The sequence below is a fragment of the Equus przewalskii genome, chromosome 29 (assembly GCF_037783145.1).
Source record: "Equus przewalskii isolate Varuska chromosome 29, EquPr2, whole genome shotgun sequence".
Taxonomy (NCBI): domain Eukaryota; kingdom Metazoa; phylum Chordata; class Mammalia; order Perissodactyla; family Equidae; genus Equus; species Equus przewalskii.
The window spans coordinates 35,364,135-35,387,960 of NC_091859.1; the positions used below are offsets into that span (position 1 = coordinate 35,364,135).

The window sequence follows — 23,826 nt, forward strand, 5'->3', positions numbered from 1 at the left end:
AGTTCTGATACACCATTGCTACAACTTGGATAAACCTTGAAAACATTACGCTTAAACATTATGAAAAAATTTTAGTGGTGGCTGCACAATATTGTGAATGTAATTAATGCCACTGAATTGTACACTTAAAAATGGTCAAAATGGCAAATTTCATGTTACACATATTTTAACATAATTTTTAATGCTTTAATGAATTTTTAATAGCTCTAATGAAGTGATGCTGCCTGACTTCCTGGGCTGGGTCCTAAGAGGCGGTCCAGCTTCCACCTGGCTCTCTGGGCTGGGAACCCTAAGCTAAGATACATGCAAGAAGCCCAGCTGCCCCACCACATCATCCCAGAGAGACTCACGGAGACAGAGAACAACGCCAGCAATCAGAGGCTTCCCCAGCCAGGTGCCAGACGCATGAGAGAGCCTTCAGATGACCCTAGCCCCGGACGATTTGTCCTGCCCAGCTCTGCCCAGATTAGCAGATTCATGAGCAAAATAAGTGGTGTCGCTGTTTTAAGCCACTAAGTTTTGGGGTAGTTTGTTAGGCAGTAATGGGTAAATGGGACAAGAGACACATTACTTATGTATTGGAATTTACTTAATTTTAATTTAAAAGTAACCAGATACAAACAAAATAGATTTGGACTATATAAATGTCTCTTGCAAATCAACCGGTAAATTGGGTGTTTTCACTCTTGTGGTTTGCATCCTGCCTCTAGAAAGTCATTAAAGGCACAAAGATACTTTCACGTGAATGATGAACCAAGCTGGGGGCTCAGTGGGCTGGAGAGACGGGAACATAGGTCCACTCTTGACCGGGAAGGCGAGGATGTGGGTGGGAAAGAGAAAGGTCGCTGGAGCTACAAAGCAAGAAGGGGTAGGTTTCCGACCCAGCATGGCCAAATTAAAGACAAACCTGGTCAGCGGGCCCTTGAAATGAAATCTAGAGTTAGTGAGTGACTTATATATCACTCAAGACAGGGTTTCAAGAGGCTTGAGAAGGAAGTTATATGGCGAAAGCAGGAGAATTTCAGACCAGGACCATTGAGGGGTTAAAGGTTTATTAGTTAAGCTTAGAAGAATTTAAAAAGAAATCCAAAATGTGTCCCCTAAAGATCTCCACTGTCTCCTTCCTGCGTATGTCCCTCGTCACTCCATCATTCTCTGGAGCTCCTGCTGTTTGCTTACTGTTTCTTGTGTCTCCCTGTATTAGTCAGGTTAGGCTGAGCGCCATAACCAACACCCCAAAACCCAGGGGCTCAACTCAACACAAGTGGAGTCTCCAGGCTCCGCCCTCCCCTGACCCGGAGTCCTCTCTTCCAGCCAGCGATGAGGACAGAGAGAGATCGAGTGCAAGTGGGGCACATTCATCAGCCAGAACTCAGTCACATGGCCACCCTCCCTGCAAGGGAGGCTGGAAATGTAGTCCAGCTGGGGGCCAGGAGGAGCAGTGGAAGAGCCACCCCTGCGCTGCTCCCCCATATAAGGTCCCTGGGCACCAGCTCTCATCCGTCTTGTTCACGGCATCTGGCACCATGCCCGGCATAAATGTGGAGCCTTTGAGGGAATGAATGGTGCTGGGGCTGCGTCCTTGGCATTGGGCTGAGTGAGCACTATCCTTACAAGTGCCCTGGGGCATGGGGATATAGTCACTCCCATTTCTCAGATTAGGAACTGAGCCTCTGAGAGCTAAGCACGAGACCACACAGCTAAACAGTGTGAGGGCCACGTCTCAAACCCAGGGAGCCTTTGCCATCAAAAGTCTGTTCTCTCCACTCCCCGGGCTGCCTCTCCAGTGTGCACACTCTCTGACTCAGGGTCTGGTTATCTTCAAGCCCACACTCCTTTCTAACAATCACTGAACTGTGTTTGACAAGCTGTGGGTTCCTTGGGGCGGCAGCCGTATCTCTCTCCTCCCCACGTGCCCCTTGGCTGCCAGCACAGCCCTTGAACACAGGAGGTGCTCCAACCATGTTTGGGGGATTAATTTGTTCACGCCGGCTCAGGCTTCATGCTTTGCTGCCTGCACAGTATGGGGGTCGTTTACAACTTATAAAAGAAGTGGAAAGGATATTTATTACACCACCCCTCCCTGTGCAGAGTCAGAGCTATCTCCCGCAGCAGGACCAATGCCTGCCCCGAAACTCGCTCCTGAAGCACAGAAGAGAGCTGTTGTCACATGGGGGCCAAGGCCACAGGTGTCACCTGGGCAGGGTTAGACCATGAACGCCCCTGCCCCAATTGGTCCCAGGAAGGAGAGAAGACAGGAAGCCGTGAGGGTTCTGTCCATGGTGCTGAACTCGCCTCAACGCCCACCTTTTTCTCTAACCCAGCAGCAACTTAAGAGCCTCTTGGGGAACCAGCTAAAAATACAGATTCCCTGTCCCCTTCTTTGGGGACTTGGGTTCTGAGGATCTAAGGTGGAGCCCTGAAGTCTGCTTTTCCAAGCACTGTGATTCTAATACAGCCAGCTTGGTACTGGCCTGAGGTTGACTCACTCACCTAGTCATTGATCTTCATAAAGCGCCTGCTGTGTGCCCAGCCCTGTGCCAGATAATGTGAGGCACAGAGGTGCACTGAGCAGGGTCTCTGCTCCGGGGGGAGTTTACAAAGTCATTCAGGAGGAGATGCAGGGGGGGAAGCAGGGAGAGTACTGCCTCTGTTTTAGGTGGACACTGTGCCAGGTTCACACTTCACCTTTGTCCCCCAAGATGAGATACACAGGTACTTGAAAACAGTTGTACTCATAACCATAACTAACATTTGTATCTTTCCTTAGGGTCTCCCTAGCCTCATCTGCAAGGCAATGTGTGATGCCTTCTGCTACTTCTGACCTCCTCATGGAGGGTGGGGCTTGCACCAGATTCCCCTGTGCAGCCTCAAACACAGGAACCCCACCCCCAGAGGAGGTGAGCAGTGAATTCCTACTGGATGGATGACTAGGGGGAGTGGCAAGTGGGCAAAGAATGCGCCCAAGGACTGTGCCCAAGGAAAGTGCTGCTGGGTATACAAAGCAGCTGGGACAAGCACTCAGAACTAAAAGAAATCCGTGTGGGCCTCAGAGAAATCAGGTAAGAAGCAAAATGCAAACCAGGCAGGGGCCAGCTTCCTGTCAAGGTCTGCCTCTCCTTTCTCTGGGTGTTTGGGGAGAGCAGGAAGTGGAGTCAGGACAGCCGTGGCTGATGAGAACAGATGTTCTCCGGGCCTGAATGTGGGGCATGGAGGAGGGGACGGGAGAGGGAGAAGGGAACAGGGGAAGGGGGAGGGCCATGGCCAGCAACATGGAATATCCACAGACCCTCTTTATTTATTTAATCTTACTTTTTATTAGGGAAATTTTCAAACACACACCAAAGTAAAAGGAAGAGCATCATGAACCCATGTGCCCCTCCCCCAGCTTCAACAACCATCTCATTCTGCCACTCATCTCATTCCTCTCCTCAAGCACCTTTTCAAAGAAAATTCTAGGTGTTACATCATTTCACCCATAAATACTTCAGAATATGTCTCTTACATAGAAGATTTCTATAGAAAAAAAAACCCTCAATATCATTATCACCCCTAACAAAATTAACGATTTCTTAATACCATTTAATACAAAGTCCATGTTCAAATTTCCTCATTTTTCTCAAGAATATCTTCTTAGGGTCCCTTTATATGAATCAGGATCTAAATAAGGTCGATGCCTTGCATTGCGTTGCTCTGTCTCTTAAATCTCATTTACTCTCTGGCAGTCCTTCCTCCCTTCCTTCCTTATGTCATTTTACGTGTTGAAGAAACCAGGTCCTTTGTCCTGTAGAATTGTCCTCATTGTCAATTTGGTGGGTTGCACCCTCATGGTGTCATTTAACATGTTCCACTGTCCCCCCTATTTCCTGGAAACTGGGATTTAGATCAAAGGGTTGATCTGTGTAGGGTCAATATTTGGGCAATATTCCTGGGCGGCGCTGTGTCCTTCCAGTGCATGCGATCAGGAGCTTTTAGTCTGACTTTCCCTTTTAGGGTGAAACTGAAAATCAGCAGTGCCCCCAGCCCGATCCCTCCATTTTGAAGCTCCCCAGTCACCTTGCGCCCAGTGGTTTTAGCACCTTTTGTAGAATCTTAGAACTGACAGAGCTGGAAGCTCTGAGAAACCCATTCACTCGCTTCTCTATTCATCCCACAAATATCTGTTGAGCATCTGCTGTGCACCAGGCAGAGAGTCACAGTGAGCAGAAGCGACACGTCCCTGGGATCATGGAGCCGACAGTCAGATGGGGGCAGCAACAAACACACACACGAGTAAGCTGATGCACCAACAAGAGCCGTGCCTGCCTGTGAGGGTTAGAGCTATGCACAAGCTCCCACGGAGTGAGATGACGGACAGTGACCCCTGTCAGGTGGCTGCTTTGTGACGGGTGATCGGGGGGGGGGGGCATCCCTAGGAGAGGACAATGGAGCTTGACAAGAACAAGCCAGCCATGCAGAAATGGGGGTGCATCCCAGGGAGAGGGAAGAGCTGGTACAAGCAGAGAACCTGGGCACCCGCCAGGAGGAACAAGGAGACCCATGTGGCCGGAGCCAGTGAGCAAGAGGGAGGGGCCTGAGGGGAGGCAGCGAGGGGGCTGCTGTGGTACCGTGGGCGAGACTGGCAACGGCTCGGACCTGGCTGGTGGGGCGGAGGCAGCGGCCAGTCCACCCCTTTTACAGCTGGGAACACTGAGCTCAGAGACAGCAGGGAGGTATTGCTATTGAGCAGCTACCCGCGCCAGGAGCTCTCTGTGTGGTGTCCCGATACGACTTCGATCTGCCGAAGTCATTGTGCCAATTTTACAGGTGAGCCCGGTGAACAGTGAAGTCACCTGCCCAAGGGCACAGAGCCCAGGCCCAGCGAGGCTCTCCAGCCCTGCAGAGTCGTCCCACACTGAGATGACCTCTGCAGGTCAAATCTTGGCTCTGCCACCTATAAGCCCTGTGACCTGGACCACAGGCCTTCTCCCTCTTTGTGCCTCAGTTTCCTAATCTGCAAAATGGGAACAACACTTGCCCAAGGGGCATAGCAAGGCCAAGACAGGGCGATCCAACATTGACCCCCCGCCAGCCGCTGCCTGTGGGGCCCACAAGGGTGATCTTAGCACAGACTGCACGCAGCTTCACACACACCCTCTCATGCAGACTCACGAAGGGTTAAACCCAGACTCCCTCCTTCCTCCCTCCCAACTCCCACCCTTGCTGACTCTGCTCCCTCTCCCAACCAGAGCTATTCTGGGACAATGGAGGCAGCAGATGGCCCGAGTCCTGTTCCCTCCACCCGACCCTCAGGATCTGGGAACAACCCGCAAATCTGCTGCTGCTTCTAAAAGCAGGCTGGCCGGCAGCCTCCCACGTCCAGGGTGGGGAGGACAGGACAGCAGCTGGGGTGCACGCCATTCCCTCCCTCACTGGCTGCAGGGCCAGGGGCCACCCCACTGGGCTCGCGTCCCACACACCCAGCAGTAGGTCAGCCCAGAAAGAAAGGGGGGCTTTGGAAGAGCCCAAGCAGCCCAGCTCTACAGCTGACCCACTGTGTGACCACAGGCACGTGGTGGTCCCTCTCTGAGCCTCAAGTTCCTCCTGGAAAACAAGGGCTGAGACTCTGGTGATCCACAGTTCCATTGTCCCAGACAGAGTTGCGGCCGGGACAAGGTCCTTCAAGGGCTAGGGGACGTGCTCCAGAGCAGCCCCCAGCTCCGGCTGCCTTGGTCAGAGCCCCTCCCCCCAGCCACAAGCCCAGCTGTAACCCCAACTTCCAACCTCACTGGGCATGAAGGAGGCGGGGAGAAGAGACCGCCCATCGCTAACCCTCCCCCGATGCACCACCAGGCCTGAAATTTCACCAACATCACTTTCATTCATTCACCCAACCTCTCTGGGACCTGAAATCCCAAGAACGCTCTCATTTCTTCAGCTCCTACCTTGGCTGTCAACTCGCCCCTTTATCCGACACCAGAGGCTGAATCCCTCAGCTCCCAGCCTCCATCCTGCCTTCCCTGGTTCTTTGACCGCCACCCACAAGGCCCTGAGGGCAGAGGAAAGGAGGAATAGCTCCCAGCCCACCAGCGCCTCATGGCACACGTACTCACACACATGTACATACGCACATATGTGTGATAGGCACAAACACACACGCCACACACGCATCCTTATGCATAGACACGTGTAGGAAGGTACACGCCACACACACGCACACACCCTCACACACCTGGCACACTGCGACACAAGCACACACTAACAGTCACCGTTCACTGACTCCCTCCTTTCTCCGTGCCAGCTCTGTGCTGTGCTGGTTACAAACACTTCATCACTTCACCCACATAGCAACCCATGAAGCTGGTGTTCCTCTTCTCATCCACAGAATGGGCAACACCCCTAAAAGTGACCACCATCCCCACTGTGACAGACAGATCAAAGACGCTGCCCCAGTCAGGACCCTGCAGCTGCAGGTAACAGGAAACTGGACCCCGAGCAGCTTCAACAAATAAAGGTTTAATTTTCTTACAGAACCAGATGCTGAAAGGGACAGCTGCAGATGAGTATCTTGGCCTTTCCTTCACGGCAGCAAGGTGGCTGCCCCAGATCCAGACATCACACTCACATTCACAGCAGGAAGATGGGGTAGGGACCGCAAAACCTTCCCCAGAAGCTTCTCTATTGGCTTTGCTCAGCTCACACTAACAGACAGAGTCTGGCCAGAGCTGGTAGTGCCTAACAGCAAGGGAGGCTGGGAAAATGAGCAAAAGGATCATCGTGATTTTCTGGGACCCACTGAGCCATCATCTGATTCTGGGCATGCTGATGCTTCAGACGAAATTGGGTTCTGCTAGCAAGGCATGGGGAGCAAGGAGCTGGAGACTGGTCAGCAACGACAGAAGCTGCCGCAGGCCCTGGGTCCTGTCATTATTCCATCTGGTTCCCTTCAGTGGTTGGGGATCCAGCCAAGGAAGCCAGGGGTGGGGGGCCCAGTGCTTGACCCCAGGGGAATGACTCAGAGACGAGAGCTGGGAGCAGAGGCCAGACCCCACCCAGGGGCCCGTGAGATGCTCTGGAGGGTTAGGACTCCGGAGCCCCAGCCCCGCTCAAGGGGCTGGTTCAGTTGAGCCACCCAAGGCCCAGGGACGCCCAGCCCCTGGGACCTCTCTGGCCCTCACCTGTCCCTGCGCTGTCCAACCCACCTCCCAGAGCTTGAGATGTCTTCACCACCAGCCACCATCCAATCCTCGGCTTGCCCACCACTCGGAGGCCCTGCCAGGGACTGCCCACCCCAGGGCGCTTGCCACAGGCCCTCAGGGCTGCCTGGGGAGGCAAAGGACAACCAGAGACCTCAGCCCAGCAGTTGAGGCTTCATCGGGCCACCAGCTGTGGGCACCAGGGAGTATCTGGGTAGAGGAGACAATGGAGGGAGCGAAACCTGTGGAGAGACCAGAAATGGACAAGACAGCCAGTCCCACTCCCGTCCTCGCCCCCACGGGCCCCTAGGGCTGCACATCACAGGGATGGTTTGGAGCAGGTTTCCTCCACCTGAGCACTGCTGACACTCAGGGCCAGATCACTCTTTGCCATGGGGCTGTCCTGTGCATTGTAGGATGTCTGGCAGCATCCCTGAACTCTACCCACTAGATGCCAGGAGCACCCGCCAAGTCGTAACAATAAAAAATGTCTCCAGACATTGCTAATGCCCCTTAGGGGGCAAAACGGCCTCAGGTTGAGAACCACCGGTTTAGAGAGACTTCAAAGGCCAGAGAAGCCATGAAGAGACCTCAGCTGAGGCCAGATCATCTGACCACACACATCTGAGTCCCCGTTTGGCTCCAGCCTCATTAGGCAGGAACCTATGGCTTCTAGAATCTTCAGGCTTAGAGAGAACTTAACATCACTTCTCAAACCTCTTGGCAGTATAGCCATAGCTTGCACACCTCCACTGATGGGGAGCTCACCCCATTAGAAGGCAGCTCCTTTCATCTTGGAAATTTGAATATTTTTTCCTATAATGAGCTAAACCCTGTCTCCTTGTAATGTCCAGCCTGTTCAACATAGCCTTGGCCCCAGGGCCCTTGAAATAGTTGTGAGCCTTCTGCCCCAGGACAGCTCTGCAGAACTCCAACGCCAGGAGTCCTGGTTCCCCCAGGGTTACATACTTCAGGCAAATCCAAAGTCCAGACAGAGCCTATAGGGCCGTGTGGAGGGGGTCCCCTGCCATGTCCCCAACTGAATTTGACACCACCCTCCTCCCTAATTCAGTCACACTGGCTTCCTTTACTTCGTGAGCAGGTCTTGGTCACTCCTGCTACAGTGTGTCACAGGCTGTGCTCCAAGCTGCTCTACAGCAATGGGGGGCTGAGCTAAACAGCTCTAATCTCCCTGTGGCCAGTTTGGGGGCAACCCGGAAGGTGCCTGGGTGGCATCTTAGCCCCCATTGCTCCTCTACCCACCAAAAAGAACCATTGAAGAAGGAATCAAGAAAGCAAAGAGCCCACGAAGATCAAATAAAAACTCCCCATCGGCACCTGAAGCTCCTCCATCAGAGAGGCCTCCTTCCCTCAGTGAAGACATTTCAGTCTTCCAGCAGTTTCTGAAGAATCCCAGGGCATCAGGGCTGGGAGAGCCCTTCAGCTCCACAATGCTCAGCCTCCCTGTGTTCCAGATGGGGAGACTGAGGCCCAGAGAGAGCTAGGCACTCCCCCAAGGTCACCCAGCAAGCCAGTGGCTGAGCAGAGACTGAAATCCACTCCCTCCACTGCCAGCTCTGTGCTGTCAGCCACCAGGCGCTCTCTCTTTCCCACCTCCTGGCACCCCCATCCTCGGATGCCTGGACTCAGCCCCCACTCCTCCCATCCTACAGTTTCAGCCCCCAGACCCACCTGGAGGGGTCCTCCTCGGGGGAGAAGGGGCCCTGTAGCTTAATGACGTTGAGCTTCCCCTCGAAGACGCCGTAGCTGAGGGTGACCTGGGCAAGGAGAAGCAGAAAAGAGAAAGAAGGTGGGGAGGCATCCCCCGGGGACCCCACAAGGGGACAGCGTTTGCAGGCAGCAGAGAAGGCACACAGGCATTGTGAGGGCACAGGAAGCCCTGTCTCTGTGCCGAAAACTCCTCAGCCGGGGGTGCGTCACTGCCCATCCCCGAGGCATTCGAAGCCTGTGGAGCATGTTCATGCCCAAACCCCATCTGTGCCCCACAGTCCAGCCCACCCTGGAGGCTGGGACGATTCAAGAGGGAAGGCACCTTTCCAGGACGTTCTGGCCTAGAAGGAGGTTTCCTGAAACTCGGAGGGGTTTTGGCCACTCTCTCCCCACCCAGAGCGCCAGGCTGCTCCGCAGGCAATGAGGACGCGGGATAATGACCCCAGCTGAGTGGCAGTCAAGCACAGTGGTTAAAGCCTGTGGGCTGAGGGGCCACCCAACCAGGGTTCAAATCCTCCGCTGCCCTGTACCAGCTGTGTGTCATGGTTAGGCCCACGCTCTGGGCCTCAGTTTCCCCATCTGTAGAATGGGTTTAGTATCCACCTCGGGTGAATGTCGTGAGGAGCCAGACAGCTAAAGAAGATAAGGCCCCCAGTGTGGTGCCTGGCACAGCGGGTGCTCTGAAAACCCCAATCATTAGGGTGCCCTGGGCTTGGCTACCCCAAATCCGCCCCGCTTTCCTGGCTTCATGCCCCGAGGTCCCAACAGGACCAACCCCACAACCTCAGTTCCAAGCCTGGCCAGCGTGACGGGCCGGCCTTCCTGAGAGTGCGGCGGGGGAGGGGGGTGGGCAGAGGGAGAGGGGATGGTCTGAGCACCCAGACCCAGCTGGATCTGGCAAGTCAAGCCAAGCCCTGGGCTCCTCAGGTATGCGGGCCCATAAAGGTCCTTTTTGGTTTAACCAGTCTGTGACGCCTCTCTGTCGCCGGCAGCAAAAAGAGTTCTGACTCACATGGTTGGGCGGAAGATCCCAGGGGCTTCCCAGCCGGGACCATCTACAGGGCTGCAAACCCACGAGCGGCATCCGCAAGGCAGCGCCAGGTGGGCCTCGGCAGAGTCATTCCCTGCCAGGTGGGATGGGGCCCCACCCCTCCCCCAGCCTGACATTAAGCCTGAGAGACCTCACTGAAGACCCGGTCCTTCCCAGAAACCCCAGGTTAGAAGGACAGCAGCGAGCAGCGGACAGGTGAGGTTTGATGCAGGAGGCGGCTGCCGCCCGACACTGCTGGAAAGGGCAGGCTGGCCCCTTCAGAGGGACGTAGGGAGGATGGATGACTGAAGACTGGAGAGAGGGACAGGAGGTACAGGGGGAGGGGACCAGGGTGGCGTGAACCTGAGGACAAGCTTCATCTGTCTGTGCAGGTCCTTCCAGCTGGAATTCGGGAAGCAGAGCAAAGAATTTTAGCATCACAAATGCCAGCCCTTGAGGGTTAATGGTGGAGAGGGCTGAGTCACTGACCTTAAGGACCTGAAGGGGATCCTTTGCCACCCTGGGCCTCAGTTTCCCCATGAATAGGGGATAGCCCACACACGCGTCTCCCCCACTGCCACCTGCCCCAAGGCCAGCTCACCTGCTCCGGGAGCTGGGCCGCCCCCAGCAGCTGCAGGGTCTCCAGGTGGGAGTGGAAGAGGGGGCTGGGCTGCAGGCGGCCGCCCAGCTTGCACTCAACGATGTAGCCCACAGTGCAGTCGTCAGGCAGCCGGATGAGCGCAGATGTGTCCACGAAGCGGGGGCCACTGAGGGACAGAGCCGCGCTGTGGCCACTGGCCCAGGACCTCCACACCTAGAACCCTCCCTGGCCCCCAGAAGGCCCACCCTCCACCCTGGCCAGCTGCAGACCAGAGCTGGGCTCTAGCATCTGCCTCTTGCATACTGTGGGACCTCAGCAAGTCACGAATTCAGGGAGCCTCAGTTTCCTCTTCTGTGAAATGGGCATGATAGCCCCGCCCTCCCAGGGCTGGTGTGAGGATTTACAGGAGGGCTGATGAGGTGAAGCCCTTTATTTATGGGGACATATGTATAGCTCCCTTCCTTTTCATTCATTCACTCACTCCTTCATTCATTGCTCAGCTGGAGCATCTGCCTGGTGCCAGATACCAGCTAGGGCTGAGGACACAGAGATGAGAAGAAACACTTCGTGCCATCAACAGCAGCCCCCCTTCTGGAGGGAGACAGACAGATGAGCAGGTCGTTTCAGAGGAGGACTGGCGCCAAGTCAGAGGGAAGCAGAGGCCTGAGGGACACAGGGAAGGAAGGGACACCTTCCCAGAGGAGGTGGCAGCCTTTCGATTTGCTTTGTATTTAATCGTGACAGTGGCAGTCTATAAAGAGTCCTGCAGGATGAGCCAGGAGTCAAGGGGGGAGGACAGTGTCCCAGGCAAGGACATCACTTGACTGCACTGAGAGCGTTAACACCCCTGGGGGCCTGACTGGGCAGTCTCCCCGCTGCTGCCCAGGACGGCTGGCCGAGGGGCCGAGGGGTGTGGAAACCCACCTTCACTGCCCTCCCCAGCTGCATCTGCCCACACAAGGTGCCTTTTTCTAATTCACACAAAGGTGCCCCAGAGGCAGGCAGAAGACCCCAGGCCCAGGGCAGACCCCATCACGTGTACACACCTGAGGTCAACATGCACTAAGACAGCATTCCTGCTCCCACGCAGGGCACGAATCCCCCGGAGGACCCCTCCCACCCAGGGCAGGGCAGCGCAGGCTGGTGCAAAGGCGAAGCACGCAGGTCTTGGGGCCAAACCAGCGGCTGAGTGACCTTGGACCTGGGTGACCTGGGATCAGTCACTCCCTTAACTTCTCAGAGCCTCGGTTTCCTCAGCTATAGAAGCAAGCCAAGACCACCTACCCCCTCAGAGGCTGTGACACCCTTGGTAGAGCACAGCCTGGCTCAGAGTCAACCCTCAATACAAGGTGGTGACGCTGATGTTGCTGTTAATAATAGTAATAATAATAACAGCCTGTCCAGGCAGACGTCGAGAGGCCAGGCCTTTGCCACTTCCTCTCTAGAATACCGGTGCCCCCAACCGCACACTGAGGGCTTCCACTCCCTCTAGGATCTCCCTCAATCTGGAGCTTACTAAGGTCACTGCAGCTCAAATGCCACCTCCTCCAGGAAGCCTTCCCCCCTCCTCCCTCCCGAGTACCACTACACAGCCTTCACTTCCCTGTGCCAATGAGCAGCGAGAAGAGGGCTGCGAACAGGACCTAACATTTGCCTGGCGCCCACCAGGTGCCAGCCCAGACTTTTTCTCCTTGAACAACCACAAGTTGTGTCTTCTCAGGTCCATTTTACAGATGGGGGCACTGAGGCTCCAGAGCGTACACAACCCACCTGTGTGTGGCAGAGCGCCCTAGGCGGGGCACCCCGAGGGCAGGGGGCAGGCCCTCGCTCACCACTGGGTACCTCCGTGACCCAGCGTGAATAAGGGGTAGTTTCTCCTGAGCTTGCTCTCAAGCCCTTCCTGCAGCAAAGGCCCCGCACACACCAGCCAACTCCACCCCCAGTCCCCACTTACCTGGCCCATGGGGCCATCTTCAAAGCTAGTTTGCGGTTGATGCAGAAGCCGGCACCCCCAGTGGCGAACCAGAACTGTACCAGTCTCTGGGGGGAGAGGAAGGGAGGGCCAAGGGGTGGGTGAGCCTGGGGTGGGGCGGGTGGGGGCAACAGCCTGGCCACCTCTCACCCCCAGTCAGTACGGCTCCAAAGCTCTTTATTTCACATCTCACTAGAGTCCTTCTGCAGTCTGACATTCTTATGCCCATTTGACAGAGAAAGAAACTGAGGCCCAAAGTCACGTAGCTAATTAAGTTTGATGGCATCACCAATGAGACCCCAATCTGGCTGGGTTCCGGTTAAAGAGGACGTGTGTTGTATCTGTCAGCCTAGCACACCTTACCCCTTTCCCCAGAGAAGTGTCTCTGCCTCAGCCCATGTGGTTCAGCAGGGGCTGCCCAAACAGGGCCCTGCCCCCCTAGGACAGAGGTGGGCAGGTGCCCCAGGAATGAGGATCACAAAGCCACACCCCTTGATGCAGTGATTGGCTCAGCGAGAGGCACATGACTTAGGCCAGCCAATCCGAGTTCTTCCCTCAGCTCTATAGGCTAATTGTGAGAAAGAGATGCTCTCTCCAGGGTCACGAGGCCAGGGACCTATAATCTTGAGGCCACCCACATGGCCACGTCCACTGGCCTCACCACTCCCAACTCCTGGGACCAGGAAAGCTTTTCTGCAAAAGGAGAGAACAAGGCCTCAGAAGGAGTACAGAGAGAAGGACAGACAGGCCTGTGAGCCCCTGAGGCCAGCAAACCCCTTGACATCTCAATTACAGGAACCAATAACAGCCCTCTGCAGTTTAAACAACTCTCTGCCTCTGCCCAACATCACCACAACCCTGGGCCTCGCCCCCTCCTCTGGGAGGACCCGGGAATTCACCCTAGATTTCTCTAAAGCTTTTTTTGGGAAGCACTGTACCCTTTCAGCTGCACCATCTCTTAATGGAACGAGTTCCCTGAGGTTACCTTCTCCCAAGTACACAGCTGGTGCTTCATTGATGCATGTTGCATGGTCTGGGTTATCCCCCATGGTGCAGCAGTGAGATGAGCCCTGGGCAGGGAGTTGGGAAGCCTGACTCTGGGGCCCCCGCCTCCTCCACTGCACAGCTGTGCAACCTTGAGACAGTCACCGCCCCTCTCTGGGCCTCAGGTATGTCAACTGTGAACACGTGCTCCAGTTCTGAAAGCCAAAGATGCTACTGGCCTGGGGGTGTGTCCTCCTCCTTAAGACTTCCATGAGCTTACTTCTGGAAACTCTGCCCTCTTAGAGAGAGGTCGGGGCTCAACACGGCAGAATGAATGGGTTCCTGAGGACCTGGCACACAGGAGGTGCCCCATAAGTGCATGTGAATGAATGAATGAGTGCAGGGCCTCTGCTCCCGGATAATTACTGTAACAAAAGCAGTAACAATACAGGCGCTAACCGGGGCACTGACTGTGCCGAGCCCCAGGCTAAGAGCTGTGCCGCAGATGAGGTGAGCCAGGTGTCCAGAAGTGAGGTCACTTGCCTGAGGGCCCAGAGCCGGGAATGACCCCAAAGTGGATGTCTTGCCCCCTTTGCTGGGGGACCCCAGGGTCTCAACAGGCCGGGACACTTTGAGGCAGAGTCCTGGGATCCCACCCACGGTGGGGTGCATGGCACCCAGGCACGTTGCGGGGTGGGGCCTGGGTGTGCCCAGCAGGGCGCTGAGCCTGCCCAGGAACAGGCTGGGAGATGAAGGCTGCGCTGAGTCAGGTCCTGATCACTGACACTCACTCGTGTCTGGTACATGCCACGTCCCTTTCCAAGCACTTGGATAGATGACCTCACTTAATTTCTTCCTTGTGCACAACCACACACACCCTATGAGGTAAGGACTGTTATCACCCATTTCACAGATGAGCAAACTGAGGCACAGAGAGATGGGGTGACTTCAGTCAAGGTCACGAAGCCAGGAGGTGGCAGGGCTGGCGTGTGAACCCAGGGAATCAGGCTCCAGAGTGGAGTTCTCAAGCCCTAAGGCCAGGGCTGCGGTGGGGCGGGAGCCTGGGGGACCTCAGCTCACCCGGAAGCCAGCTCACACACACAGCCCCGGGCCCAGGAGGGTTTAATTAGGGCTCAGAGGCTGATTAGCTGCTGATAATTAAGGCTTGGTGTTCCCTGCTCTTGATTTTCCTAATGAAGCAGATGGTGGCCGAGGGAGGGAGAGAAACCCACAGCGGGCCGGCTCTTGCTCCAGGCACTGCCTCGAGAGAGGGGGGCTCCCTAACTTGCCCTTTCCCTGGGCCAAGGGAGCCCCGGGGGCCTGGGCCACCCCAACACCAGAAGCCTGGGGGGCCCTGGGGACCGGGGGAGAACCTGAAACATATTTATACTAAAAAATTCTTCACTGTTTATCTGAAAATCAAATGTAACTGATATCCTCCTTTTTTGTTTATTTGTTTTCTAAATCTGGCAACCCTAATCAGTGTCCATTCAGGTCTGGAGCTGAAGCGGGCTCTGGGCCCCTGTTGTGCCCCGTGTCCACTCTCCAGCTGCTGGTTAGTGAGGCGGAGAGAGGACGGTCCTAGGCGACAGGAGTGTTCGGGGACACCGGGCGGCGGCATTTACATCTGGCCCAGCAGTACTCAACCTGCACAACTGCATGAGCATACAGGTAGCTGAGAGCCCTGCCTGTGGGACCAGGACAAGCCACTGCTCTTCGGTGACGGAGGCCCTACTATGTGCCAGCTTCTGTGCCTTACCTGCTTCATTTCAGTCTCCCCATTTCAGAGAGAAGGAGACTGAGGATCAGAGGCAAAGCCACGGGCCAAACGCACAGAAATGAGGCCAAACGCGAAACACAAAAACCCGGCCCCGCCCTGGCCCCGCCCCGGTACGGCCCCGCCCCGGTGCGCCCCCCGCCCCGGTGCGCCCCCCGCCCCGGTGCGCCCCCCGCCCCGGTGCGCCCCCCGCCCCGCCCTACGCCTGGCCCCGCCCCAGGCTGACCCTGCCCCGGACTGACCCCGCCCCGCCGCCGGACTGGTCCCGCCCCTCATGGCCCCGCCCCTCATGGCCCCGCCCCTGGGGCAGCTGTCCGGGGGCGGAGGAGGAGCGGAGGGACCCACCGTGCGGTTGCGGGGTCGCGGCTCGGAGGCGTGGATGGGCCGGTTCAGGCTGGGCCGGCCGATATAGACGTCGCGGGTCCTCGGGAAGGCTTTTAGCAGCTTCAGCAGCGCCCGCGCGTTCACGTAGTTGTCGTCGTCCACGTGGCAAAACCACCTGTGGGGATGGAAGGGGGGATAGTGAGCTTGGAGGGGGTTCCCCTGTGCCCCCATAGTCAGTCAACAAACAGTTGCAGGGTGGGGGTGAGGGGGGGCCTAACGTTTAAGGTACCTGTTAAGTGCCGGGTAGCATCTCGTGTAAGCTTGTAAGGAAGGTGTGCCCACTTAATAGGTGGGGTTCAAGATTCAGAGAGGTAAAGACACTTGTGCAAGGTCACACAGCCAGTGAATGACAGGACTTGAAGGCCTGCCCAGCCCACTGAACCCTGCCTGCCAGGGGGATGGGTCGTTGGAGTCCCGAGGCCCTACATGATTAAATTCATGGGACCCAGAGAACTTCCCTTTTTGACACGGCACCCCATTCAGGAACTGGCCTGAGGCAAAGGTCACGCCTACCCCAAGAGACCCAAGCATGCTCACCTCAGCCCGCTGGCCAAGAAGGCATCAAACTCGGCAGCCATCTTGCAGGACAGGGCGGGGTGGCTGTGCTCTGCAGAGCAGTTGGTGACCACAAGGTGGGACCCTGGCGAGGGGAGGACAAGTCAGGGGCCCCTGCCCAGCCCTGCCCACAGTGAGAATGCAGAGCAGGGCTCACAGACAGCCACGTGTCCAGGGTCTTGTCCAGCACAGCCCCTCCCCACACTCACACCCGTTTCCAGGGACAAAGCTGCCCCTCCTGGGCGAAGGGGAATCCCCACATGCCAAGGTGGACAGCCCTGTTTCCTAGGGACCCCCAGGCCAGGGGACAGCCACCCCAGCTTTCCCCAGTGACAGCCGAGAGGGCCCCCCACACCAGAGTTACCCAGTCTCTCCTGGAGGCCTTCGTCCGGGCTGTCTGTGAAGATGAACGTCTGGGAAGGAGAGAGGCGTCAGGACCCCTGCGGGCCCAGGGCAGCCCACTGCCCCCCACAGCCACGCCCCCGGGGGCCACCCATCCCACCCTCTGTCCTCCTTCAGGGACGGACACACAGCCCCTCGCAGTCACACACTCCTTTAGGACAACATGACTTTCTGCGCTACCCTCCCCCCAAACGACACACACAACCGGCTTCTGTAGACACACAGCTTCACTGTGTCCACCAGCTCAGCAGCCTCACTCGCACGCGGCCCCTACACACCAGCTCCCCCAGGACCCTGCCGGGCACACACCCTGCACACACCCTCTTCTATCTCACACACACATCGCAGTCCTGCTTGGCCCTCCACAGTCACATATTCACAACCCTAGACGCTGCATCGGGAGACAGGCTGTGTGGACAGACCCACGCGCCGGATGCCGCACCACTTAGGGAGACAGTCCCAACCCCCACGGCCACACAGACTCCCGTGCAAGTGCGGGGGCCCTGACGCGTCTCAGAAAATTTACATCGCAACCCGCTGCAGCTCTCCCGGACTGGAGCTGCTCCCGCCGGGAGCTTTCACGCGCCCTGGCCCCGATGACCTCGCTGGACCTCGAGGCAGGTGCTGTGCTCTGTCCCCTCACAGATGGCAAACGGAGGCTAAGTGACACACGGAAGCTGTGGAGTGAGCAAGTGCCGAGCTGGGATTCGAACCTACGGGCCTCAGACCTCAGCTCGCCACCTCCCCAGGCGGGCGGGAGCCACTGCACACCTTAAGTAAACTGAACACACACTCTGAAGAGAGACAGGACAACCCTCAGAGGCGGCACGTGGAGGATGGAGACATGCCAGCCGGGTACTGGTCCCACACCCGCTCCACGCCCGGCCCAGCGAGTGCAGAGGCTCCCCCTCCGGAGCAGGTCCCACCGTCCACCGACCACATCCAGGGCCTCCTCTGACCCCTAGGCTGCCCTGCCCAGGGCCTGGGGCAATTTTGACCCCCCTTCCAAGGGAGGACCAAGGAGAAAGGACCCCACCTGTTTAAGCCCCCGACACCCCATCCGCCACTCCGGCCGCCCCGCCCTCGCCCCGTCCTCCCTCCAGGCTCTGGGTCTCCGACCGCAATGCCCCTCCCTGCTCATCCACAGGCCTCTCCCTCCTTTCCAGAAATCAGTCCTTCAGATCCGAACAGCCTCTGCCTTCAGCCTCAGTTTACCCGTCTGTAAAATGGGGAATTGTGGTAGCTGTGACACAAAGCGAGATAATGTGTGAAAGAAGAGGGAAGGGTCGGCAGTGAAGCTAGGCTGAGTTTCTTGTATATCAGGGTAAACAGAGGCACAAGAGGCCTGAAGCCACAGCTGGGCACAGGAAGAGGCAGAGGGAACCAGGCCCGTCTCCCCACGGAGAGCCGCTGTTATCTCTCAGTGGATTATTGCAAGACCTTGCCTCATTCCTTCAGATCTGTTTTCCTGTCAGAACCAGAATCAGATAATACACATACCCACCACCCCCGCTAACACCTTCTGTGGCTCCCTGCTGCCCTTAGGATTAAGGCCAGTCTCCCAAGTGTGCCCCATGAGGAGCCACCTGGCCCCTGCGCCGGATGCAGCCTTTCTCATCACTTCCTGCCTCACCCCTAGGGCTGCTCTTAAACCTGAAGTTCTTTCAGTTCCCCAAGTATGCCACGTAGACATCCCTCCAAGCCTTTGCACATGCTGTGCCCTCTTCTCGCCCCTTAACTCCCAGCTCAGTCATCACCTCCTCCAGGAAGCCTTCCCTGACACCCCTTCCATGTGCCCCGCGGCCTCCAGTCCCTCCTGATGGTAACAGCAACCCCTCGGTTATGCAAATCTATCCCCGGTCTCTCCCACCACACAGTGCCATGCTGGAGGGCACAGGCCTGTCTGAACCATCTCCCTGTCCTGGCACCTGGCTTGCCCATGCAAGGCCTGGGCAGCGTGCACCTTCTGAGCCTCTCTCCCTGGGGTCTGTCTCCATCAGATTTGGCTAAGACTTGGGGTCCCTGAGTCTCCCTGGGGAAAGTGTTGGTGGCCCAATCCCAGCCCCTGGTCCTCTTTTCCATCCCATCCACTCCCTCGGTGATGCCATCCAGCCTCTCAGCTTCAAACCCCCTCAAGAAGCCATAGAGTCGCCTGTGCGCCCCTCCAACCTGGCCTCTCCCCGGCTCTCAGATCCCCCTGCAGCCGTGACTTCTCCCCGGGGGCCCAGTGGGCGCCTCGGCGTCAGTGCATCAAGACTGATGCCCGAACGCCCCCAGACCCACCCTTCCCTCGGTCTTCACCATCTTGCTGGGACCCAACCCCTGGGGATCACCGTGTCCCCTCTCTTTCTCTCGCACCCACACCCAGCCTGTCAGCAAATTCCCCCCAACCTCCAAACCACCCGGGACGCGACCTCTCCCCTCCAGCCTCCAGAGCCGCCCCGTGGTCCAGCCCCCTCGTCACCTCCTGCCTGCTTTGCTGCAGTCACCTCTGCCCCGGCCCCGTCTGTTTTCAACACCACCCCCGAGGGACCCTGAAAAATAAGGCAGGCCTTTTTTGCCCTGCTCCCTGGCAAACTTCTGCCACCAAACAGCCACCAGAGAGTGGAACTCTCTCGAGTTTGGAGCATGCACGGGCCAAACGGGCCAAGGAGTAAGCCCAAAGTAATTGGGGTGCGGGGGGGAGTCCCGCAGTAGGGCCCAGGCTGGTATTCTGTCCCTGGGAGCCCGAGCTGGGCACAGAGCCGCGGGCAGGTTCCTCTGAGCCTAGGGCCGCACTTAATTTGTTTAGGGAGGGGCTCCTGACGAGGGTGAAACCCCACAGGAAACAAAGGCAGCCTGCTGGGGTCAGGGGACCTGGTGGCCAGGACCATCTGCTGCGGGGTGTGGGGGGAAGGGGGAACACAGTGCTGCTCCCTCAGCCCTCGAGGGGGCTGTAGGGAAGAGAAAGGCTCCCCATGGACCACAGAACATGCCTCCCCCGCCCACCCCTCGCCTGGGACAAAGGCCAGCATGTGAGCCCCAGCCCGCGGCCACAAAGGCCCACCTGCCACCAGGCGCCCTTAACCAGCTGGGGCCGGCGCCCGGCCCTGAGTTAACCAGCTCGGGCCCGCTCCTGCTGGCTGAGCTGAGAGGGGCTCCCAGACCCTCCTGTCCTGTGCAGATGGGGAAACTGAGGGCCAAAAGGGGGAGGGCCTGGGCCTGAGCCAAGGTCACAGAGAGAGAGAAGCCAAAGGTGGAAGCGAAGGGGGCTCAGATGCGGGGGCAAGAGTGGGCCTCCCTCTCTCCCGTCCTCCTCCTCTATCTGAGCATCCTTCCTTCTTTCAACTCTGCCTCAAAGGACGAGATTTCTAGACTCCGCCCCTTGCACCCAGGTCCAGCTGAGTGACTTCACCTCCCTGCTCTGCTTAACTGTGCTCAGGTTCCCCACCTGTAAAATGGGAACGTGTACTGCTCCCTGCCCCTGATCCCAGGGCTGTTGTGAGGGTTCCAGAGGCCACGAGTCCGTCACACAGCCCTCAGACACTGCGCAGGCAGGCGCCCCCGCCGGCTGCCTGGCCGGCATCTGGGATTGAGCTCGGGGCGCTGAGGGGCGGCCGCCCGCCTCTCCTCTCCAGCCTGGTCCTGCCACGCCCCGCCACCCAGGCTGGAGGCCCAAGGACCCTCTCCTGTGCCCCACTGACCCGAGCAGCTCTGGGGGCCGGGGCTCGGCAACGAGGAGGGGCGGGTCCCACTGGGCTCTGCCCCATCAGGCCTCTGGGGTGACGCTGGCCAGCACTTCCTCCTCCTTGTCCTCAGTTCCCTCATCCGGGGCAAGGGCACCACCATGGAGATCAAGACGGGACAGGAAAGGGCCTCAGACCACGTGAGGCCGTGCTCCGGTACACACAGACACGGCGCCACAAACAGGAAGGTCTGTGGGGAGGGCCAGGCTCAGCGGCTTCCGAGGGCGGAACCAGAGTGTCCCCAAGATGAGAGGCTGTGCAGGGCCCCCGGGAAGAGCCTGGGGTGCTGCGGGCCCAGTGGGGAAAGGGTTAATCGGGGGTGCTAGGACCTCAGGGCAGGAAAGTGGGGCAGGGGTCCCCTCTCCCCAGGGGGCCCTGGCGTCCTCCAGACGTCACATCCCCGCCTCCTTGGTCTCCTAGGAGCCCCTGACCTCCTCCGGAGGCTCAGTCACTTCCTCCCACTGAGCCAACCGCCAAAGTGGGGACAGCGTATGTGTGTGTGTGTGTGTGTGTGTGTGTGTGTGTGTGAGTAAACCTGCCCCTCCACCTCCCCAGAGATGGTCCCCAACACCCCCGTCACCGACTGCTTGGGGAGGGCACAGGCTGTGGGGAGAGGAAGAGCCTCTGGAAGGGACCCCGCTTGTCCGAGCTGCCTCCCCGGAAAGACAGAAGCCACAAGCCCCTGTCACCCACAAGCCTCTTGTCAAGCACGTCTGACACTGACACTTTGGCTCACACACACACCGTCCCACATGCCAGGGGGGCCTCTACCCTGACCTCTCGCCCACAATGGCCTCAGCCCCCGCCATCACCGCACATACTCTCTCTGCCTCCCTAGAAAAATGCCCCCAGGAAATGAGCACGGGAGGTGAGTGCCGCTCCCCCAGCACAGCCTGGGCAGAAGGCCTGGGGGCAGGGCCATCACGAATTCTGAAAGGATGCCCCCTCCCCGGGCCCTCTCCCTGACCAGGCCCCACCTAGACGGTCCCCTCCTCTGTCGCTCAGCCCCTGGTTTCCATCCGCACAGCCAGGGCAGCAGGACAGCACCCAGGGCCTGGGGCAGAGTCAGGACCTCTCACAGCCTCTGCCTCAGCTGCCTGACACCCACCACTGCCCCCATGCCAGGCTGGGCCAGGGCAGGCAGAACAAAGCCTGTGCTGGAACAGCCATGGAACAGAGGGACCCGCAGGAGGGACCCAGGAGCCCGGGGCAGGGCCCAGCCTGGCCCCTGAAAGAGACAGAGCAGTGGGCCTGAGAAGCACCTGGCTTCAGGGCCAGCGAGGGCACGGTCAGGGCCACAGGAGCCCCCAGGCCTGGGAGGAAGGAGGAGCGGGCAGGTGGGCAGGCAGCTTCTCCCTCGAGGCCCCCAGGGACCCCAGCCCAGTAGAAAGCCAGGGGCCACTCCCCAGGCCCCCAGTCGCCTGCTTGTCACCTGTTCCCGGGTCCTGGAGACCCACGTGTCAAGCAGCAGCTCCAGGCGGGAGCGGTGGAAGGCCCGGGTCGTCTTGACCGCGATGAAGACATCGTGCAGCTGCAGCTCAGGGGGCCGAGAGCTCGGCGGGCCCGGCTCGGGGGTCTCCTGCACGCCCTGAGGGGACAGGCTCGAGTGGTACCGCAGGGAGAGGAGCCCCATGCACAGAAGGGTGAGGAGGGCTCCGGCCAGGCCCCGGAGGAGCCGGCACTGCATCGGCCCTGGGACCCCAGACGGCTCAGCCCCCAAATCCCAACCGGACAGGGAGGGGAGGCTGGTCAGGCGGGGGCCCCGGCAAAGGCAAAAGTCTGGAGGGCATCGGGGACAGGCAAGGAAGGGAGCGGTGGGAGGTGGTGCTCTGGACCGGGAGGCCCAGCCGCCGGCGCCGCCAGCCTTCCACCTGCTCCGGGCCCTCCCAACGGCGCTGGGGCGCCTGGCCCCGCCCCCGCCTCCAGCGCAGCCCGAGGGGCGGGGCGCCCCTAGGGAGCCCCAGAGGTGGCTGAGAAGGAGGCACAGCCCCGGCTCTGCCAGCTGCTGCGGGGGTGGGGGCAGCCAGCCCTCCGTGCCCGGATGGAAGCGAGGGCCTCCCGCCTGCCCGCTCCCCAGACTCCGCTCAGCTCATTCAGCGCCCATCCGTGTTTGGCAGTACCCTGGTATCCAGCCTCCCAGCCTTTGCTCCACTGTTCCCCATCCAGGATGCTCTCCCCCGTCCCCTGCCATCCTCGCCACGTTCCCTCCACCAGGCTTAATTCTATTTGGACTTTAAGGCTCAGCTCAAGGATTCTCTCCTCCAGGAAGCCTTCCCTGGTGTCCCCCCCCCGCCCAAGCTCTGGGGCTCCCACAGTAGCCTGCTCAGTTCCTTTGGTCTTCACAACAGTGCTAGAATCGTGATTCCCGGTTTACAACTGAGCACACGAGGCCCAGAAGGATCTAAGATGATCCAGCAGCTCACGAGAGCCAGGAGGAACCCAGGTCTCTGGCCCGCAGAGGCCCCTGAAGGCACCTGTCCTGCTGTGGCCGGCTGTACCCACTCTCACTCAACAGTCTTTATTGCTGCCTATCTCCCAGCCAGGCCAGTGGACAGACAGAAGCCCTCTCCAGCCACCACCTCTGCCTTGTTTTGCATAAGTCACTCCTGTCTCGACCTTCCTCCACCAGAACCTGCACTGACTGCCATTTCCCTGGAGCAAAAGCCAAAGTTCACACACCAGCCTCCAGGCCCTGTGTGAGTTGGGCCCCCTGTCACCTCCAACCCCACCTCCCACTTCTCTCTCCTTGCTCCCTCCACTCCAGACGCACTAGGCTTCTGACCAGTCCAGGCACATATCCACCTCAGGACCTTTGCACACGCTGTTTCTGCCCGGGCCTCTCTCTAGAGAGAGACACACATCTCACTCCCTCACCTCCTTCAGGTCTTTAGACAAATGTCATCTTCTCCATGAGGCCTTCCTGGACCACTTTATTTAAATTGCAATCCCTTCTCCCCTCTCCTTCCAGTCCTCAGGCCTGTCCCTCCCAGGCCCCCTTTTCTGTGGTGTTCTCTCCATAGCACTTCATCTTCCAACCCTGTACATTTTACTTATTTATTGTCTGTCTTCCTTGAGAATCCCAGGGCAGGAATTTCTTCTTTTCATTCACCGCATCCCCAGTGCCTAGGTCAGTGCCTGGCACACAGAAGGAGCTCAATAAAATTTGTTAGTTCAACACAACAAAGTACCAAGTGGCTGGTGATTGAACGGGGCCGCTGAGGCCCAACCCTGCATTAGGACCGTGGAGGGAGAGGAAAGGAAAACCACCTCTTTGAGTCACCCTCCTTTGGGCCAGCCCCATGCCAGGCCCCTTCACTGCCCGCCTTCTCAGAACAGCATCCCCAAGGGAGGAGCCCAGGCTTTGTGCCACACAGACCAAGGTTCAGATCCTGACTGGACCCCTTCCTAGCTGTGTGACTCTGGGCAAGTTTCTTCACTTCTCTGAACTTTACTTTCATCATTTGTAAAATAGGGACAAAAATAAGACTTG

General features: G+C 58.2%; 1 protein-coding gene across 3 annotated transcripts; it reads right to left on the minus strand.

The window, feature by feature from the left end:
• Positions 1–6,479: 6,479 nt before the first annotated feature.
• On the minus strand, positions 6,480–22,257 carry MFNG (MFNG O-fucosylpeptide 3-beta-N-acetylglucosaminyltransferase). 3 transcript variants are annotated; one of them, XM_070600618.1, is made up of 8 exons: positions 21,769–22,257; positions 16,574–16,622; positions 16,192–16,294; positions 15,616–15,769; positions 12,492–12,577; positions 10,538–10,703; positions 8,868–8,953; positions 6,480–8,639 (listed from the first exon to the last, which is right to left on the minus strand). In XM_070600618.1, exons 1-8 carry the CDS (start codon positions 22,021–22,023, stop codon positions 8,597–8,599), a joined length of 942 nt encoding a protein of 313 aa, XP_070456719.1. In that variant the 5' UTR covers positions 22,024–22,257; the 3' UTR covers positions 6,480–8,596. The 3 variants fall into 3 exon arrangements, with proteins under 3 accessions (XP_070456719.1, XP_070456721.1, XP_070456720.1); XM_070600620.1 differs by having other exon boundaries at positions 6,480–7,417; positions 21,769–22,243; XM_070600619.1 differs by lacking the exon at positions 21,769–22,257 and adding an exon at positions 20,295–20,473 and having other exon boundaries at positions 6,480–7,417.
• Positions 22,258–23,826: the final 1,569 nt, after the last annotated feature.

Bases quoted from the DNA above. Each gene is read 5' to 3' on its own strand.
- MFNG (XM_070600620.1), bottom strand. From the start codon at position 22,023: ATGCAGTGCCGGCTCCTCCGGGGCCTGGCCGGAGCCCTCCTCACCCTT. The intron at 10,704-12,491 runs GTAAGTGGGGAC...TCTGTCCCTCAG, and splicing joins AAGATGGCCCCATGGGCCAG to TGGCCCCCGCTTCGTGGACA. The intron at 7,418-8,867 runs GTGGGTCTGGGG...GTCTCTCCACAG, and splicing joins CCCGAGGAGGACCCCTCCAG to GTTTCGCTCCCTCCATTGTC.